General features: G+C 33.6%; 1 protein-coding gene across 1 annotated transcript in view; it reads left to right on the forward strand.

The window, feature by feature from the left end:
- The first annotated feature begins 12,599 nt into the window (after positions 1-12,599).
- LOC100478721 (serine/threonine-protein kinase TNNI3K) overlaps positions 12,600-15,295 on the forward strand; it is a 292,736-nt gene continuing 290,040 nt past the window's right edge. The window contains exons 1-2 of the mRNA XM_019797164.2: positions 12,600-12,663; positions 13,255-13,363. Of these exons, the coding sequence (XP_019652723.1) occupies positions 12,624-12,663; positions 13,255-13,363 (149 nt within the window). The 5' untranslated portion in view covers positions 12,600-12,623. The remainder of the gene's footprint in view (positions 12,664-13,254; positions 13,364-15,295) is intronic.

The following is a 15,295-nucleotide window of genomic DNA, read 5'->3' on the forward strand; positions in this document are numbered from 1 at the left end:
TGTGTGTTTTTCCGGATTTCTCAGGACAAAAATTTATTCCACATTCCAGTTATATTTCTGGGTTCAAGCTTTTCCCTAAAATGACTGTGTTTGCTCTTTTATTGTTTTATTTCATCAATATTTTTAATATTTTATTTAGCATTTAAATATCAATCCTCTATTATCATTTATATGAAGCATAAATTATAATTCTTTATTCTATTGAGATATTATTAAACATTTTTGCTAGCAATGGTGTATTTTTATCAGTAGAGGGCATGGTATGTTAGCAAAGGGGATGGTCCCAGTAGATGGTATATTTTTATAATAGGATATAATGGTCATGGAATGTAATGAACATGGAAATTCTAAATTCAGGAAGAGAAAAAAGGAAAAAAAATCAGGATAAGGTAAATATCTAGACCTTTATCCCTTTTAGTCCACATTAAAGAAGCCATGTAACAGGGTAGACAACCCAACACCTAGCATAATGCCTGCTATACAGATAAATCACTTTAAGTCTGTTACAGAGGAAGTCAGAATATGCCTAAGCAAACAAAAGGTTTGTTCAGTATATGTGCTTTGAAATAGGAAGTGAGCATACAAAATTTCCTCAGGAATAAGGTTATTGTTTGAAACAGATAAATAATATAGACCACTGTTACGCTCTCTCTGACTTCAAATTACCAAATATATATTGAATGTTAATTATGTGTCAGGGCCTTTTCTAGATAGTAGGGGTACTTTTCATTGCTCTCAGGGTTTTCCAGTCTAGCAAATGATAAGACAGGAAAAAAAAGTAATTGTTGTAACTTATGACTAGAGCTACAGTAAACAAACTGCAGGGTGTCCTGAAGAGCCAAGCTGTCAGCATAAGGGACTAACAAAAGGTACATGATCAGGATAGGCCTCAAGGGAAGTGAAATTTATACTAAGACCTGAAGGAATAATAAAAATTGACATATGTTTATGGGGGTTTTTTGTTTGTTTTTGAGGTGGATAGAAGGAGAAAGAGTGAACAGTGGAACTAGCATTTGTGAAGATTGATAGGAGAGAGTAGCTGGTACAATGGAAGCTCTGAAAGAAGCCTTGTCTGGAGTGTAGTGTGTATAAGAAAGAGTTGCTTAAGGAAATATCCAAAGTTTAAGTTAATTTATAGTCCTTTATAAAAATGTTCATGTACCTTTTATAAATTAAAAAGGTCAATTATCTCTTTCAGAGAATAGAGAAAAGAGTATAGTAGTGTGTGTGTGTGTGTGTGTGTGTGTGTGTGTGTGTGTGTGTGTGTGTGTGATGAGTGAGGGTAACTGTTTCAGTATTTGGCGACCAAATGACAAAGTTGACTTTTGGACAGTAAGGAATAGAAGAGCAAAACAAATTGTTTGAAAATAAAAATCCAGTGTCTTCCCACAGATCACTTCCTAGTAAAATACTGTAAATTAAGGAAAGGTGGTGATCCGTGTGATAACTTTGCCTAATCATAAGTAGTGAACAGAGAACAACAGTATAGAATTGAAATGAGAGAACTGGAAAAGAGGAAGCTCACAAACATATTAACATAATACAAATATTTCACAGAAACTTATTTACTCTGAACTTGAAAAAATAGATTTCAAAACTTTAGTGTTTAATCCTATGTTTTATGTTAACTTTAAACACATATTTCTGGGAAATGGTTTTGTTTAGACGTGAATAGCTACCTTTTGTCTTTACAAGACTTTATCATCATCTGTGCTGAACTAAAAATTCAGTATGCAGGCGGCTTTTTTATTGATACAGAAATGACACCACATACAATATTATTATATCAATCTGATTTAAAGAGCAAAAAGAATGTGTTTATGTAGTTAGCTACACTGCATAAACCTTTTCTTTCATGGCTCTTGGTAGAAAAATAACATCAGTAACAACCAAAATACTTACATAAATTGCATATTTTATAGCCCATAATCAGACATTAGCTAAAACAATAAAATAATCTTCAAAGTTTTCCAGTGAATAAAAACAGAACATAATTTTCTAGTTAAGCATAAAGCTCAACATAAGGCAAAGTATAAAAATTGGACAGTGTTTTAGTTTGGTTCCTAGCTCCACTGTCAACTCCCTGTGATCTGCATTAAGCCAAAAGTCAAGATATACAAAGACTAGGGGCCAATGGTCCATGTGAGTCTGGAATGGGTTGATAAAACTTTACTAGAAAGCCTTTTTCTGATTAAAACAAAAACAAACAAACACCTTCTAAATGGATGATAACCATTTAATTATGATATCTAGGAAAATTTAATAGATTAAAGGAACACTTAGAAAATATGTTCAATTACTCCCTTTAGCTAAGATGAATATATTTCATAATCCCTTCCTGCATATCCAGGAAGAGCTTTCTTTCTATGATCTTTCTTCTGTGATAATGAGGTAGGTGTCCTGCATTGAACACTACATTTCAAATGTAATTTCAATAAACTTACATTAAAAACTTTTATGATCCTTTTTGTAAAATGGTGCTTCTGTTTAAACCATTCACTTTCTTCAATGTGTTTCTTGCCATAATATACCATGAATTCATACATAATTTGCCTATTCCTCTTACTGATAGAACACTGGCTTATCCTACTCCCCAAGTGCTTCTCTCCTCTGATAATTATGATTTTTTTAGTTTTTCCAAGCAATGTTGGTTTGCTTTTTTTTTCCTTTTGAATTTCCTATTTATTATCTTTCCTGCTCCTATTTCCTCCTGTTGCTGCCACTTCATGTAATTTGTTTGTCATTTGGTATTTATAACTTTGCCTAACTTAATCTCATCAATTGTTTGTCTCAAAAAAAAAAAAAAGGATCCAAGTTGAAGTTTAAATTACTTTGATCTCATCAGTTTTGTTTAATTTGTTTTACTGTGTAGAGCGATAATAGAGATTTTAATGAACACTGTCTTAATAATTTCTCTGAATCCTCTGAAGTGATATGATTTAAATTGTGTCCAAGCTCTCATTTTATCATATGTTCAAGCTTAAAATAGTCATTTCTTTTCCAAGATTTTTAGAACTCCTCAAGCAGCAGGACCTATTTCAAGTCATGCTATGCTCAAAAAACTTCTATAGCCAGCCCAATGTAACCCTTTCCTCTTCTTAAGTTGTATAGTGTGTGTGTTTTTTGCACCATCCATTTGACACCATCAAAATTTACTTTGTAGAGTAAGTTATACTTTCAAATATAAAATTTGGTTTTAAATTCTTTGCAGGCAGGAACCCTGCTCTACACTTATAGACAAGCTGTGTCCAACACTTGGAATTTTGTTTTTTCCCTAATTCAAGGGACTAACCCTCGCAGATTCTGATTTAGTTGATCATGAATAGATCCTGGTAACTGAAGTGTTTAAAAACTCCCTGAACATCTGATTTGTAGATTAGTGTGAGATCATCAAATAACTACCTTGTATAAATGATGAATGCTAGTAACTCCAAGTAGTTAAAAAAAACCTCTTAACATATAGATAAATATTTAAAAGGAAGATGATGAGAATAAAGAGATTAAAAATTGTTTGAATTATCCTTGCATAGAATTTCAAAATGCTGCATGTTTTGTCTGCAAAATTGGCAATGGCTTCATCTAAATTCACTTGACCTCTTTTCCAGATGTTAGCAGTATTTCCCTTAATGAAAGGATTGATTCTACTCAGTTCAATTGGTTCATTCCAATTCAGTTTGGTTCAGTCAAGGTCAATTCAATTCAATCCGAAACAATTAAATTTAGAGTGCCTGGGTGGCTCAGTTTGAGCCTTCAGCTCAGGTCATGATCCCAGGGTCCTGGGATGGAGCCCAGTGTTGGGCACCCCTCTCAGCAGGGAGTGTGCTTCTCCTTCTCCCTCTGACCCTTCCCCTTGCTCGTGCTCTGGCTAGCTCTCTCTCTCTCTCAAATAAGTAAATAAAAAATCTTTAAAAAATTAAATTTATATCTCTCAGGCACTGTGCTAGACTATTGCAAATGCCAAAATGAATAAGCTACAGTTCTTGTTTTTAAATTGCTTGCAGCCTAACAGGAAAGACAAAGGCATTAATTCTATCTTCTGTAATAAGTGTTTTAGTACTTTAGTACAATAGGTATTGTATTCTTACAGGTTTAACTTAGAGTAGGACTTAAGAGTGTTATCAGTTTGTTTCATTTTCTTGCTGCTTTTGGATTTTATATATATGTGTATATGTACCATAGATATAATGTATATACGTATATAGTGTACCTATGTATGTATTATATGCATATTTATGTATATATACTATTTACACACATACACATGAAGTAATTGTATATACTTGCCAAATATAAATATATAGCCATCAGAAAGGCACAGGTATAACAGCTGCCTTTAATAACATTAAAGGATGCAACCCTTGTATATCATCTTTAGATGATTTTGTAGATTAATTCATGTCCAGACTCAATAGAAGAAATGAGAATTATGGAATAGTTCAAAGAGAGATAGTGTGGTCTTTAGAGGATTTGTAGATAACTATTGTGATTAGTTAACAAATTAACTATTATGTAGCTAAGTAAGATGGATGGATTTCAGCATCATGGGAAATGAAAGTTTCAGAAAGATGATGATAGAATTCATTTGTAAAGCCTCAGCTGATGGCATGCATTTATCTCTCATTCCAATATATCCAAGGCCCTCACAAATTCCGGATGCCTTGTAGCCACTCCCCACAGGCTCCATCACTTCTTCTCTGGTTGCATATATGAATAGTAAAATATGGGAAAATTTTAGGTTACTATTTTTTTTTAAAGATTTTATTTATTTATTTGACAGAGATAGAGACAGCCAGCAAGAGAGGGAACACAAGCAGGGGGAGTGGGAGAGGAAGAAGCAGGCTCTCAGCGGAGGAGCCTGATGTGGGGCTCAATCCCAGAACTCTGGGATCACGCCCTGAGCCAAAGGCAGAGGCTTAACTGCTGTGCCACCCAGGCGCCCCAGGTTACTATTTTTAATGGGAATTTTTAATCAGATCCAGACCTCAACTTGAGCAACTCTGGGCAGCAGTTAGGAAATGGTATCACATAGTAAGCCAACCTAAACAATTAGACTCAAGATTTGGAATTTAAGTCCAGTATATTCTGCCATGACTTAATAAACCTAGGCATCGGAGACACCCAAGTTAGAAGTGTCTGCATCATTTGTTTTAGCTCTCAAAAGGTGGTGATACTAAATGGTATGGTTTGTACTGTGGGAAAAGTGGAGACTCCTTGGGCAGGAAGGAGGTGCTTCTAACAATTTCTACCACTCTGTAATTCCAAACATGCATCTCTACTGTGACAATTTTTAAAGCCTTTTAAACTGAGCTAAATCTAATTCACATTTTGTCCCATTAGTATAGACCTTAAGTAACCATAATTATGGAGTCAAAGGGAAATCAGAGAACTAGATACAGTGAGAACAAGAAGGAGAAGGTGGTCTAAATAGTTTATGGAATTATAAAGGTTCCTCAGAGGTGCTGACATCTAAATTGAATTCTTAGCAATAATATGATTTTTCATGGGAGGTATGGGCAAAAATAGTAGAGGCAATCACTCTCCATATTACCAGACTGGGAAAGTACAATACACATTTATTTTAAATGCAGTTAAATGCAGTGGTAACTTCTAAAAATGACTCTCCGTGAAAACAAATTATCTTGACATTCACAACAATTATAGTCTACTCTTGATAATCCATTTTAAGAAGGGGAGTAAAATTGTAGAGAAAACATGATGTAATTTGTTCACAAATTCTAATTGAAAACATTAATTTTATATATGTATTTATTAAGTATATATATAATATATATACACTTAGATTATTAAACTTGAATATTGAGTGGGAAGGGTATATTATTTGGATACCAGTAAAGTAATACACAAATCTATTAGGATATATGTTGACTATATAAAATTGGAAACTTGTGTTATCAAAAGTATGCTGGCATTAGGATGTACTCAGACATTACTTGCTGTAACAAGTCCCCTAATAATTGTTTTCAGGGACAATAGCCCCTACAACAAGAAATCAGAAAGCTATTTGGCCCTGTAAACTGTGACTTTCTGTCGATTCACCCAACCAAATGTATTGATCCTAATGGAACTGTGAGTGAAAATTGACTTTTTATTTTATTTTTTTAAGATTTTATTTATTTATTTGAGAGAACAGAATGAGAGCATGAGCAGGGGTTAGGGGCAGAGGGAGAGGTAGAAGCAGACTCCCTGCTGAGCAGGGAGCCCAATGCGGGGCTGGATCCCAGGACCCTGAGATCATGACCTGAGCTGAAGGCAGACACTTAACTGACTGAGCCACCCAGGTGCCCCCAAATTAACTTTTTTGTACCTTCAGCAGTTTCACAGTAATTTAACCATAGCACTCCTTTTTAATTTCTATTCAGGACATTCAAGATTATATTTATATAAAATATCAGCTGTGAAGAGAGCCAGTCTAGTTCCACAACTCTAGTATAAAATGGATAGAAAATGTTAAGTTGAGTCAGTGTCAGTTCTGATTGGTGGGATGCTGAGCTGTGCTATGTGAACAGAAGGGGGATCATGAGTACATGCCAAAGACTGATGCCATTTCTCGCACTGATATGATGTAGGACTGCAGGAGGATAGCGTGAAAGTGTATGGCGTGATAAATATTACCACCATTCTTGCACTAAGAAGATACAGGAAGAGATGTAACAAGAAACAACGATTAACTATGCTTGGACCAACTACTTAAGATTGTTTCTGCTTAGAGGGACTAAGCAAAGAACTGGTCATATGGACTCACTCCGCAGGCTTTCTAACAACCACATGTTTTACAGATCCACTTTTTGAACCTTTAAGTAATTTGCCCAACCTACATCAAATTAGTTTTCTGTTCATTCTGAGGAATAGCCACAAATGGATAATTTGTAAGTGAAAAGAAAACTAACTCAATGTAAGTAGAACTATATTTATTTCCCACCTCCACTTTTTTGTTGTTGTTTATTTGTTTGATTTTTAGAAGAGATCAGGTGCATTCAGAGTGGTATGGCCGTAGATTGTTTGACTTTTAAATGACAAATCTCAGGCATGGAAGTGTTATGCCTAAAGATAATAATTATTTATTAATTGAACTATAATTATAACATAGTGTTATTTTCTTATCAGACCAGTCGACTCAGAAAGGGAGAAAGAAGGATAAAAGGAGAGTAGAAATGGCCTGCATCATGAAGTTTAGATTATTCTGATGTTTTTAATTCTTAATTATATTTTTTTCTAAGTGGAATCTAGGCTTTTATACCTTCTCATTAGCAATCATGTATATCTCTATCACAGGACAAATGTTTTATTGCAATTGCCTGTTTACTTGTCTGTCCCTGGCCCTCATGAGCTCTTTGGAGTGCTTGGTATAGTACATGCTTATTGAATGAATAAATGAATCAATTCACCAAGAAAGAGCTGAACTGACAATTGAAAGAAGTCCTATCAATTTGGAAAAGAAAGTTTTAGCCAATGACAGAGATGTGACTCATTACTATTTATTTAGATTCTTTAATAAATTGTACTTCATGTTTACCCTGCAACAAAGGAGGGTAAAGGAAAAACTAAGATGTTTGCATTTGCAGTCATAGTATATTGGAAACAAAAATAGCAATATACTTTTTTTCTTTCTCTAATATACCCTCACATTTTGAGATACTGAGAACACCTGTTTAAATTATTGTGAAATTGATTTTTTATCCCTACTTTAATTCTTATATATTCTCAAGTCCTATTCATTTTTGAGAATTAATCTAATATTACCTCAGTGATGTTCAGATTCATAATGGTAATTTATAGCTCCTCCAACATACTTTACATATTCTAGGGGAAAAGAAAGGAAATTTGTTTAACAAATAAAGATCTTACAAATTATGCTTCTTTAAATGCAGAAATTTTTGCTTAAAAGGAAATTGTTCAAATAAATTTTAATTGAATGGTTTCATCTTAGACAATACACAAATTTTGTTTTAAGAAAATTTTATTTTAATAGGAGGCATTTAATGTTTATTAAACACAAGGAAAAAGCCTAAATGTATACCAATTAGTAGTTCTGGGTTATTATGTTTAAAGCAATGATTCTTTCAATTGCTTGTCAACTCCATGTAATACATCAACAATCTAAACTTCCCTAAACATTGGAACATATTAATAAGAACTCATATACAGTGAAAGAATAATTTAGGGTTTTTTTTTTAAGATTTTATTTATTTGACAGAGAGAGAGAGAGAGAGTACAAGCAAGGGGAACGGCAGGCAGAGGGAGAAGGAGAAGCAGGCTCCCCACTCAGCAGGGAGCCCAATGTGGGGCTCCATCCCAGGACCCTGAAATCATGACCTGAGCTGAAGGCAGATGCCTAACCAACTGAGCCACTCAGGTACCTCAACAATTTAGGTTTTACCTGTAAATGAACTCAGACTCCTAAATTTGATAAGAATTGTTCCAAGTGCATCAGTTTGATTTCATGGGATACATGTTCTTTATAACTTATCTGTTGGAATCATAAAGGTAGAAGTGTCAAGGTCAATTTTTGTATTTTTCATCTTGAAAGCATCCTTTTAAATATTTATTAAGAGACTAGTATGAAATATAAATAGCAGATGCACAAGTGTATATTGGGATAAATAAGTAATATGAACCCAAAATAAAGGAATTCAGAAAGAATGTAAATAGGCTTATTGAAAGAGTATTAGAACATATCTATGTATGTGCTGAAGTGGCCTGATAAATCAGTTGAAAAGATGGAGACATTAACATTAGATTTAGGCAACTCAATAGAACATGAAAATTTATCAAAAAAGGAATAGTTGAAGAACTAAGGTATTTACTAAATCTACCCTGACGTTTTGAATGAAAAAAAAAGTGTGAAAGAAAAAAAATACTTACTATGAGTTATACATTCCTTACAGAAGGCTTTTCCTTATAAGTTAAAAATATTACTTGAAACGCTCAAATGGTCTTGTTGAAAAATTGCTATTTTGGGTCTTATTTATTTTATATTTTTCCTTAATTTTTAAAAATTAACAGACTTTTCTGCTAAAAGTTTTACATTTATAGAAAAATGAGCATAAAATACAGAGAGTTTTCATATACTCTATTACTACCCCCCTCAGTCTCCCCTATTATTGGCATCTTAAATTATTGTGGTACTTTTGTTACCATTTGATGAACCAATATTGATATATTATTATCAACTAAAATCCATAGTTATCATTTGTGTTTTATAGTTCTATGGGTTTTTCCAAATACATAATGCCATGTATTCACCATTACAGTATCATACAGAATAATTTCACTACCCTAAAGGATCCTTGTTCTCCACCTATTCATTCCTCCCCCTTCCTTGCTCCTCCAACAACCACTGATCTTTTTAGTGTCTCAATAGTTTTGCCTTTTCCAAAATGTCATATAGCTGCAATTATATAGTATATAGCCTTATCTAACTGCCTTTTTTCACTTAGCAATATTCATTTAAAATTCTTCTATGAATTTTCTTGGCTTGGTAACTCCTTTTTCATTTATTCCTGAATAAATGTCCATATATATATATATACATACATACACACACACACAATTTGTTTGTTTATTCATTTACCTATGAAAAGATATCTTGGTTACTTCCACTTTTGTGATTCATATGCACAACCAAATCATCTGTTGCCCTAGTGATTACCATAGGATAAAACTCATTGAGAATCTGAACAATCTTCTTTTTCTCTTTACTGCAGTGTTTTCTTCTCCCTTCTCTTACATTGAATTCAAAGACACAAAACTTTCAGGTAAGTAAGCACTTCACTTTAAGCAATCTTAAAATGGTGCTCCTCAAAGTATGTCTCAGGTAGCATCTGCCTGAGTGATTGGAATCACTAAGCGGTCATATTGAAATTTAGATTCCTTGGCCCTACTACTGATCTACTGAATAAGAATTTCTAGGGATATAACCCTATTTCTGTTTTTTTTTTAACATAGCTCCTCAGGTGGCATCTATACTCATTAAAGTTTGAGAAGGTTACCACTTTTGTAATTAGGTTGTGTTTTTGATAATATATGAGATAACATGCTTTTTGAATTTTTGGAAGTCCAGAACTGAGAAGAGTAGGATTCAATCTAGAGCATTTGGCCAACTCAACATAGAAAGAAGTAACTTCTACAGAAATATATTCAGTAGTGAGGAAAATATTTCCTGCTTCCATGTGGATTCCCTCCAACATCCTTTAGGAAAGAAAAGTAAGAGATGTTATCCTGGGTCATTTGCTTATTCCAGCCTTTTCTTCATCTTCCAGAAGGCATGCAGGAGGATTACTCCTCTGCCCTTAACCCATGACCTAAACTCACATTCATAAAAGTGGCTTGTAGATATTGTTCCTTTGAAAGTAGGAAATTGTTATATAGTTCAATAACATTTAATATTTTAGGTATTGGGATTACCATTTCCTAAATTTTTATGCTGTTATCTTACCTTTGTGGGGAGGAAGGGGACAAAATTTATTGCTTCAGAGTATAGCAAAATTCAGTTGAGTTGCTGTTTGGATTTTCAAACTGATAGCACAAATTGTAGCTTTTGAAAATCAAAGCTTTCATTTGTAAGAGCCAGCCTTTCTGAAAGAATAAAAATATTTTTGAAAATCAAAAGGAAAAATCCTAAAACTTAATGCATCAAATTTATATCCTAAAGAGGAAATTGGAAAAATAATGCAAAATGGGAACTAGGTTTTCCTTCAATTGGTCCAGGCAATAAACACACACACATACACACACACACGCTGGTGTAAGATTTGAGATAGTGCAGAGAGAAAAAGAAAGAAGATCAGGAAAAATAGACAGATTTAGATGTCCTTAAGAAGGTCTGCAGTCCTGCTTCCCATCCCTGACCCTCTGGATTCAAGGTATAGAAACCATGGACTGTTTTAGGGAAATTTGAGAGAAGGGAGAACTTGTGCGTTATTTCCCAAGGTTACACCTTGGGAGACTGCAAGTCTCTTAAAGCAGACTACCTAGTATGATATTCAGGACTATACTGAATACTTGGTCTTCAATACCAAGTACTGAGGAGGTCAGGTGCCTGGGCCAGTAAGCCTAAAGGCTGCGTGTCTGGGGACAGCAAAGACTTTCTGACTTGAGGGGATGTGGGTCTCTTAAGTGCTAAGAGAAAGCAGGTGCGACTGGAGATGTCTGGCCTTCAAACAAGGAAAATGCAGAATGCGTAGACCAAGTAACCAGAGGACCCCACAGAATGGCAGACAGCAAAACTCCTGGCAGCACATACTGATACGGAGAGATAAGGAGAGTTTATCGAGGGGAGGATGGAGATGTCCATGAAGTCAGATTATCTACTTCTCTAGCTATATCTGATCAGTATGGAAGCCCTTCCTCTGGAGCTTAGATTACTTTTGCTGAGAAAAAGGTGTGGGGAATCCTAAATTTGCCTTAGCATTTACTTTGAAAAGACAGAACTGTTTGAATATTCAACTATAATAAATGTGAAATTCATACCTGTTTCATTAAAACTATATCCTCTGGAGGTGAATTTCAAGATCGAAATCTATACCTTTTAGGTGTAATTATATTATACAAAAGAAATACATAGTTAAAAATCATATAACTTCTCTTTCTATGTTTTCCATTTATTCTACATCATACCTTGAGTTCATTTATATCAATAGAAATATGCATAGGCCAAGAGAAATGTCCCCCATGGAGTAAATGGAAGGTGAATGAAAGAAGAATTATGGGAGACTTAACAATAATAATATCTAGCTTGAACTTCAGAAATATATAGACCCAGAATTGATTCCAGACTCCTCCGCCTACTAGCAAATTTTCTCATCCGTAATGTAGAAATAATATATACTTTGCAGAATCCTGCAACTTACGAGGTATAAATGACAAAATGTATATAAAGCACTCAGACTAGTATCTATCACACAAGAAGCATTCAGTCTTATTATTCACAATCTTGTTCTTATCATTGTTATTTTATGAACTGCTGTTTGTAGAACTCGGTGTCTTAGATTTTACTATGATTCTTATGGTTAACATAATCAACACATGGTAAAATTTAATCTGGTCTATGTGGAAAATTTCTTCTTACAATTTCATATTTCTAATAGGCAAAACTTACATTTACTTTTATTAGTAGCATGTCATAGGATGTGCGTTCCCATTATTTATAGAGATGAATTCTATCACCTGTTACTCTTTTCCAACTGGCATTACTTTAACTCAGGGGAAAATGATTAGAAAGAAGCTCTAGATAGTTTTAATAGCTGTTTGTGAACCTCAGATGTAATTGAACCACTTTCTAGACTTACCTATTAAAGAAATGGCCCATGAAACTATTCATGGATAGGTAATCAATCGATGAAGGCAAATAGTCCTATTGAAACATTTACTATTTATTTTTGATACAGCTGTTTTAAACAGACTGATTAGTTCCCTTTATGATTTCACCCTTGAAAGCACAAGCTGTTTTGTTCATTGTCATTGTTGCATGACATTCCATTTGGCAGTCAGCTTATTTTTAGCCAGACTATCAAAATATTTTTCAACTGGACTGTCATTGCACTTGAACTTGGAATCTTGTAACCTGAGGAACTGCACTGGGAGAAAGAAGAAACTTCTAACAAATGGGAAATTATAAATCTAGACCAACCCAAACTTGCACTGGTAATTATTCTTATATCCTTGAATGTAACATGGTTCGATAGTAGTATAGATAACCAAGATTTCATTGGAGTATCTGTTAATTTTTACACAGAGGATATGACAATGTAATATGAAACTGTTGAGAAGATTATCTGAACTCAAGTTATTTTTCTCTGAAAGATTTTTAGAGAAAACAGAAAATTTCTTACGAAAGTATATTAGTTGTTAGATATAATGTTCCTAAGAATATTGCTGAGTATAGAGATTTTAGAATTATATCTTAAATATCTAGTATTTGAAACGTAAAAACTTTTATCTAGGAACTAGAGATTGATATAGTTAAAATACAATAAAATCAGATGAAATAAGTCAAATATATTCTTTTATGTAAATATATTATCCAATATCAAATGAGTTCTTAATTACTACAATTCAATATGATTACATTTTAGATACAAACATCTGCATTTTAAGCTCACAATCAGTAATTTAAACTAAGTATTGTAGAATTTAGAATAAAAAACTGAGTTTTAATTACTTGTATGTTATGATCTGTGTCTACATTTTGCAAAGCACAGCTATGAATTGGTCCCATTTGTTTTTCTTTACTAGATGAATGGAAGAAGAAAGTCAGTGAATCTTATGTTATTATAATAGAAAGATTAGAAGATGACCTGCAGATCAAAGAAAAAGAACTTGCAGAACTAAGGCACATATTTAGGTAAAGTTCTCAGAGTTATTGTTTCTTGGTATAAGTATCTTTATTAATTATCTTGTTTTTAGATACATCTATATTTAAAAACACAAACCATAGAATCTCAAATGATAAATCAGCATTGATACTCATGTTACCAGACATGTTAAGCCTTAAAATATAAGGTTACCCCTTCTTAACCATTCATATAGCCCCTAAAATGCAAATATCTTATCTCCTTAAAAAATTACTTCCATGTTTCCATTGCTAAAGTTTAAAAAGAGAGGCAAATAAGGGCTGACTTTTGAAAAGAAGCTGTTGTTGATCTGAATAATCTTCCCCGGAATTAGGTCCTCCTTGTAAGCCATGCCAGCAACAAAAAGCAAGACTTTTCTTCCCAAATGGTGGTAGAATGTTGTTCTTTTTGAACTGCTAGGGTAAGTCCAATTTTAACAAACCTGGTCTCTCGACATCTTTAAAGGCTGTCCCTTAATGGAACTGAGTATCATTCTATTCCTGAACAATCATATAACACTGTGTAATACAGGCTTCAAGCTTTCAGTGGGTTTTGTTCATGATAACAAGAGAAAAATAATCTGGCATAGTGTCACAACCTTGGAAGACACAAAATGTTCAGAAAAGAGGGGCAGGACCCTTATATACACAAGTAACCTTCTGGAGAAATTGAATCTGGCATTGAGAAACTAGATGCATTTTGGAGGGTCAGTTTAAGTTAGCTGCCTGACTGAGGAAAAGTTCCATGTAAGCCAATTAGCCATGTTGACTTTTACCTGAATTATTCATCTAATATCCTCATGACAACTCCCTCTATTTTACTTGGAAAACAAGTGTGAAGCAGTGACCAAATGATATATTTTTCACGAAAAATTTCAGCTATAGTACCTATACAAAGTTTACATAACTGGCAATTAATGTTATCCATGCATAAATATAGTTTATATGAAATTGTCAGTAGGTTAATAAGGCTTTTTCAAGTGATTAATTTATAATTTGGGAAATAGTTGATTCTCTGTGTTAATTTGGCCCAAAATGATAAATCAGCATTGATACTCATGACAAGATACCCTGGGCTGACTTTTGTAAGTACTTGAACATGATGAGGTATGGGAAAACATTTCAAATTCCTGTAGAGATTTGACTGGCACTGGTATAGATTTATACATACATACTTATTTTGTTGGAAAAGAGATACAAATGTAGAACTTAATCATAAGTCCTGTAGCTCTTATTGACTCAGATAAATATGCCGAATAAAATGTGGTTAAACTGAAGAGATTTTCCTCAACTTCATGAAGTCAAAACCTTATTAATTTATTTATTTTTTTAATTTAAGAAATACTGTGCAAGTACATCAAGACTAATTTACATAGACATATCCTTTTAAAGATTAAGCTTAACAATGGTCTTGAGATATAGATTTTTTCTCATACTCCCTCAACAGTAGACCATTGTTTTTACAGCTCCTGCTATAGCTAATTTTTACTACATTTCCATTATCTGAATAAATGTGACCTCCTCTTTCCTAATTAGTATTGGTGTGAGAGGCAGGAAACGGTGTAGGGAGAATATAGTTCAGAATTTATTATGCCAACTGTATTCAAATTGTTATTCCAACACATCAAATATAAGACATTAAGTAATTCTCACCATGACTCTTGTGTGGTAAATATAAATTCTGATGGATGATAAACTAAGGACTAGAGACATTGTATCTTATCAAGATCATATGATCAGTAAGTGCTGGAACTCTGATTTGTAGCAAGGCCAGCCTGACTCTATAGACAGAGGTCTTCCTACTATACCCTGCTTCTTGCTCCAGGAGTTCATAATCTGGTTTAGGGGAAAGACATATATAAATAACTCACAGAAGAACAGTCTATGACAAGTGCTAAATGGAAAGAAAAATAAAATGGTTTCAAATACAAAAAAAAAAAAAAA

This window comes from Ailuropoda melanoleuca, chromosome 2, assembly GCF_002007445.2.
Source record: "Ailuropoda melanoleuca isolate Jingjing chromosome 2, ASM200744v2, whole genome shotgun sequence".
NCBI classification, from domain to species: Eukaryota; Metazoa; Chordata; class Mammalia; order Carnivora; family Ursidae; genus Ailuropoda; species Ailuropoda melanoleuca.